The sequence below is a fragment of the Gymnodraco acuticeps genome, unplaced genomic scaffold, assembly GCF_902827175.1.
Source record: "Gymnodraco acuticeps unplaced genomic scaffold, fGymAcu1.1, whole genome shotgun sequence".
NCBI classification, from domain to species: domain Eukaryota; kingdom Metazoa; phylum Chordata; class Actinopteri; order Perciformes; family Bathydraconidae; genus Gymnodraco; species Gymnodraco acuticeps.
Genome location: NW_022991634.1, coordinates 1 through 6,032, shown reverse-complemented (window position 1 = coordinate 6,032; position 6,032 = coordinate 1). Strand labels below are relative to the sequence as shown.

General features: G+C 43.9%; 1 protein-coding gene across 2 annotated transcripts; it reads right to left on the bottom strand.

The window, feature by feature from the left end:
- Window positions 1–918: 918 nt before the first annotated feature.
- Window positions 919–6,026, bottom strand: LOC117534266 (lysosomal alpha-mannosidase-like). 2 transcript variants are annotated; one of them, XM_034198461.1, is made up of 7 exons: window positions 6,009–6,026; window positions 5,834–5,921; window positions 4,834–4,914; window positions 4,064–4,288; window positions 3,055–3,204; window positions 2,650–2,752; window positions 919–1,595 (listed from the first exon to the last, which is right to left on the bottom strand). In XM_034198461.1, the coding sequence occupies exons 1-7, from the start codon at window positions 6,020–6,022 to the stop codon at window positions 1,498–1,500; spliced, it is 759 nt and encodes a 252-aa protein (XP_034054352.1). In that variant the 5' UTR covers window positions 6,023–6,026; the 3' UTR covers window positions 919–1,497. The 2 variants fall into 2 exon arrangements, with proteins under 2 accessions (XP_034054352.1, XP_034054353.1); XM_034198462.1 differs by having other exon boundaries at window positions 2,650–2,749.
- Window positions 6,027–6,032: the final 6 nt, after the last annotated feature.

Genomic DNA, 6,032 nt, shown 5'->3' with positions numbered 1-6,032 from the left:
CTTTTGTTGTTGTTTTTGGTAGTTTCCACAGGTGCATTGTGGGAGTGTTCCCTCGCTGCAGCACGGTGGATTTAACCGGCTTATTCATAGTTAATTTGAACGTGTCCAAATTCGACAAAGCCCTCATTCGTGTCTCCATTCATTATGCAGAGAAATACAAAGTATCTTGCTTCAGTTAAATAATTAAGAGTATGTGACTCAATCGACCTTTAAACTATTCAGCATGCATATATAGAGGTAAGCAGAGGCGCGGGAAGGTATTTTGAGTGGGGGTGCTGGACTCCAGTGAACACTATTACGGGCACTATAGAGCACGCACAAAAGCACTCCCCACACGCAAACACACAGTACACCCGCGACTGTTACAATGAAGGCTCGATAATCAGCTCACGGCATATATGCAGATTTTTGTTAAATATTGAAGTTGAAAGCATCAATCTGGTGCACTTTGAGAGCAACATGAGGAGATCTATGGATACATCTCTCAACACCCAGATGAAACACAACTGGAAGCAGATGTTCTTTTTCTTTATGGATATTTTACAAATCACTCCCCTTTCAAACTGTATTCTTGTTTTACTGCCATATAGTATTTCATAACTGTTTTTCCTTTATTCTCTTATTTGTTTTATAACGATAATGATCATATGAAGGTGTGCCGCGGAAATAATCTTTTGAATAATTTGTGAGCAAACCGTTTGAGACCCACTGAGATAACTTAGACTAAAGTGAACTATCTAAACACTCAGTCCTTTAGCTCCTTGTGTCCGTTAGTGCAGCTAGCTAACCAGATGCTAACAACACAGTCTCTCTCTCTCTCTCTCTCTCTCTCTCTGAGCACCCCCCTTCCAGCGCCCATGGAGGTAAGTGTGTCGGTGGATGTTTAGCTGTAACAACAACGTACAGTTTCACACAAAGTAAGATTAACACATTTTATTATCAGCTGCTTTAGGATCAGTACAAAATCATGTTCAAATTATTTACAATGATTGGCACTCGTGAGGCAGAATGTAGGCACCACTGAACATGTCTTTAAGGATCTGAGTGATTGGTAGAGTGTGTGCTTAAAAGAATCTACAAAAAATGCATTTTCCCGATGGATTTAGTGATGTCCATTTGTGCAGTACGAAAGGCAGCTTCAGTCAATTCTGAGCATATACTGAGTCTCTGAAAGGAGTCACGTGTTCGTTCATTCAGTGGGGAAGGGGCTTTTTGAGGTCAAAATCCCAGCTGGATATCAATCTCTTCAAAATCTGCTTTATATCTTTGTAAAAGTCGAGAAAGACCCCTAATCTTCACCTGTTCCTGGAGCCCATCCCAGGTCGGGTTTGACACAAATCTTTTCACTGTTTTCCAGTTTAAAATCGGCAATTCTTTGTACATTTCCATTTCCATATATTTCTGACTGGTGTAAAAAGTCTTTGCTCGCTTGATTCAAACACAAGCGAGAGGCCACGGGAATCTCATATTGATTGAAAGTGAATCACTCCTTAAAGTCTATCTGACCCGGAGCAGGAAGGTCCGGATCTCCATCGGCCTCAGAGTCACCTCCCATACGGAGCGCTCCTGGAACTCCTTCAGCAGCGGCTTCTCACCTGGAGAACAAGATACAGGTGGTGTGTCTCTACTTTAAAGAGTCCTCTCCTGCTGATGTTCAGGTGTATATCAGTATGTAGTGTCTCTACTTTAAAGAGTCCTCTCCTGCTGATGTTCAGGTGTATATCAGTATGTAGTGTCTCTACTTTAAAGAGTCCTCTCCTGCTGATGTTCAGGTGTGTATCAGTATGTAGTGTCCCTACTTTAAAGAGTCCTCTCCTGCTGATGTCCAGGTGTATATCAGTGTGTAGTGTCTCTACTTTAAAGAGTCCTCTCCTGCTGATGTTCAGGTGTATATCAGTATGTAGTGTCTCTACTTTAAAGAGTCCTCTCCTGCTGATGTTCAGGTGTATATCAGTATGTAGTGTCTCTACTTTAAAGAGTTCTCTCTTGCTGATGTTCAGGTGTATATCAGTATGTAGTGTCTCTACTTTAAAGAGTTCTCTCCTGCTGATGTCCAGGTGTATGTCAGTATGTAGTGTCTCTACTTTAAAGAGTCCTCTCCTGCTGATGTTCAGGTGTATATCAGTATGTAGTGTCTCTACTTTAAAGAGTCCTCTCCTGCTGATGTCCAGGTGTATATCAGTATGTAGTGTCTCTACTTTAAAGAGTCCTCTCCTGCTGATGTTCAGGTGTATATCAGTATGTAGTGTCTCTACTTTAAAGAGTCCTCTCCTGCTGATGTCCAGGTGTATATCAGTATGTAGTGTCTCTACTTTAAAGAGTCCTCTCCTGCTGATGTTCAGGTGTATATCAGTATGTAGTGTCTCTACTTTAAAGAGTCCTCTCCTGCTGATGTTCAGGTGTATATCAGTATGTAGTGTCTCTACTTTAAAGAGTCCTCTCCTGCTGATGTTCAGGTGTATATCAGTATGTAGTGTCTCTACTTTAAAGAGTCCTCTCCTGCTGATGTTCAGGTGTATATCAGTATGTAGTGTCTCTACTTTAAAGAGTCCTCCCTTGCTGATGTTCAGGTTCTTTGACAACCAATGCTTGGATCACATGAGTCTGGAACATTCCTACACAGAACCCCACAGTGATGGTGACCTGTACCTGTCTGTGGCGTCCAATCAAAGCGCTTCATCTCGTCTTTCCACTGATTGGCTGACAGGTTCATTTCGGACACGCCCAGCAGCTTCAGAGTGGAAAACATCTTCTACACACACACACACAAAGTGGTAGAATTATCAGTCATTGACGATGAGTAATGATTTAAGTTTCAATATACATCGTGTTTACGTTCTTTCTTTGTATTACGATAAACTGTAAATCATGCATCTATAAAGTCCACGAAACACAGAGAGGCTAAAACAATCAGATGTTTGGGTTTAATTAAACAGAAATGTACCTAAAAGAAAACTAACCTAATAACTCATTATTCTTTTACCTGTATGTCAGTAGCAGGTGTGTGTGAGGTGTCTCAGGTGTGTGAGGTGTGTGTGTGTCAGGTGTGTGTACCTGCAGGTTGACGGTCACAGGCTCTGAGTTCACTTTGCTCTCTCCTGTCTGGAACTGATGCTCCAGTCTGAGCAGCAGAGAGTCCTCGTCCCACTGAGTCAGAGTGAGGAGGTGAACAGCAGGGGGCAGTGCAGCCTGGAGCCCCGAGAACTACACACACACACACACACACACACACACACACACACACACACACACACACACACACACACACACACACACACACACACACACACACAACACACACACACACACACACACACACACAACACACACACAACACACACACACACACACACACACAGATTAAATAAGGGTTAGAGTAGATGAGTCTTTAGGGGTTCTAGTTAGGGTGGGGTTTGTTGTAGATGATGTTATGCAGGGCTTGGACATGAACTCTCCAATTCTTAACGATATATATCGTACATACATTATGGTTAGTGTCTGAGCCTCTATTCTCAAGCTTCCTTTAGCTTATTGAGTATGTCTTATAAATGTACTTTTTTTTTTTATCTTAAACTTGGGAATACAAAAATCGAAATGAGATAAAAGTCTCTTACTATATAACCGCCCCTGGTAGACCCCCCCACACACAATAACACAGGCTATAACACCCCTTGTTGTTAAATACCAACCAATAGGTGCAACGAGTGCCGTTACTAACTGTGCAATATATACCTGGCTGCTGAACCCTCAGACCTGTTACAGCAGCGCCAAATAACGAGCAACACATTATGATTTGTGAGCAAACATTTAATTATTAAGATTTGTTTTTATTTCAACCTCTTCTCCTTTCTCTTTCTCGATCCTCCTTAGCAACGGTCATTACAGTGCTTGACAGCGGTCTGTTCTACTGGAGTAACAACGTATCACATGTTCTGAATTGACCAATCAGAATCGAGTATTCAACTAAACCGTGTAATAAGAATGTCTGTTACTGATGGCCAGCTCCTTTTCTGATTACTACCCCCCCCCCCTAATCTGTTGTTATTATTATCATTTGACTCACCTCCAGGCGGGTGTCAGGGTGCAGCTCCCCCTCGGTGAAGCTGAGGAGCGGCTGCAGGACCACCTGCTGGGCGAGGGGTCTGTGAGCGTCCGCAGCGCGGGGGGGGGGCTGCAGGGACAGAAGGATGCCCCCCCGCACCACCAGGCCCTCGGGGAAGATGTCCGACGTCTCGTTCAGAGGCTCGGCCACGCCGCGGACGTCATCGTACAGCAGGCGGCGGTGCAGCTGGGGGGGAGAGGTCATATAGGGAGGCAGTGCATGTGTTGAAGGGACTAAAAACTGTGTGATTTTAAGCCAAATTGAACAAAAACGTTTAAAAGAAGTATAGATTATCAGGATGTGAATCTAAGCCTTATGAGAAGCATCACAACTAGACAAGATTTGAATGAAAAGAGACATTTTTAGACATCCAAATTAGATATACACACTATTTTATATTAATGGTTGTATTTGAGTATGATAAATAAGTACTTTATAAAATACCGCGCATTCTATTTTTAGCATTATTTTCCTTGATTTATGTTATTTAGTAAAAGTGCATTTAAGGGCTACATGGAGCATCATCCTGCTATTACGCTGTGTGTGTGTGTGTGTGTGTGTGTGTGTGTGTGTGTGTGTGTGGTGTGTGTGTGTGTGTGTGTGTGTGTGTGTGTGTGTGTGTGTGTGTGTGTGTGTGTGTGTGTGTGTGTGTGTGTGTGTGTGTGTGTGTGTGTGTGTGTGTGTGTGTGTGTGTGTGTGTGTGTGTGTGTGTGTGTGTGTGTGTGTCTCACCATGATCTCCAGAGAGCCATTGTGGATGCTGCCTCCTCCCTGAGAGCGATCCGTCACCACAGTGAGCTGGTCCTCTTCATCCTGAACACACACAGTTTTAAAAGAGTGAGACGAGAGGACACTAAATCATGTATTTAAAAAAACAAACATTAAATGCTTTGACAATCTGTCATCTGTGGAAGCCGTGGCGCCGGCTAAAGTAACTGGATGGCCTACCTGCCTGTCAGCCTTCCATCTGGGCACAAACTCATCTCGTGCCCTCATTGGTCATGTGTGCGTTTGTGTGTGTTGGGGGAGGGGCTCTGTTCGGCACTCGAGCTGGTTTCTCCATTCTTACCTACCCTACCTTCAAGCAAGACGGTGCCTTCTTGTTTGATTATAGCCATTTACGCACATATCTTCTCATAGTTTGTGTTAACCAAGTGGACCCTTATCAAAGCTGCTATAGTTCCTCTGAAAGGAACACACACACCTTCACCCGCATCATCACCAGAACCCCCTCCATTAACCACATCTCTCCTGTTCTTCAGCTTCACTGGCTCTCCGTCAAATCCCGTATCGTTTTTAAGATTCTGCTCCTCGCCTTTAAGGCCATCCATAACCTCACTCCTCTGTACCTCTCCGACCTCCTGCACATCAACACACCCATCAGATCTTCTGCTTCCCTCAGCCTCACTGCACCCCCCTTCCGCCTAACCACCATGGGGTCTAGAGCCTTCAGCCGCTCTGCACCCCGCCTCTGGAACTCCCTCCCACCTGACATCCGCAACACTGACTCTCTCCCCATTTTAAATCACGCCTCAAAACACATCTCTTCACACTCGCTTATCCACCCTGATCATTATCCATCACACATCCTCTGTTTTTATTGATTTGGTTATTTGATTGATTTATATACTGCATTGTCTTGTTTATGTCTCTTATGCTGGTGTTATCTATTGTGTATCTTGTTTTTTTCTTGAAAGGCGCCGATATAAAATAAATGTATTATTATTATTACCTTGATGAAAGCACGGGAGTTGATGGGGTAATAGTTCCCAGCGATGGGCTCCGACTGCCTGAGGGTCCAGGAGGGCCGGAAGTCCTTCCTTCAGGACGAAACACATATCATATAGAAATAATATGTCAATCTTGGTGGATAGTTCATCCTACTGGCTTCTGTCTCTCTGCCTCACCTCCTCCGCAGCATCTCTCTGCCG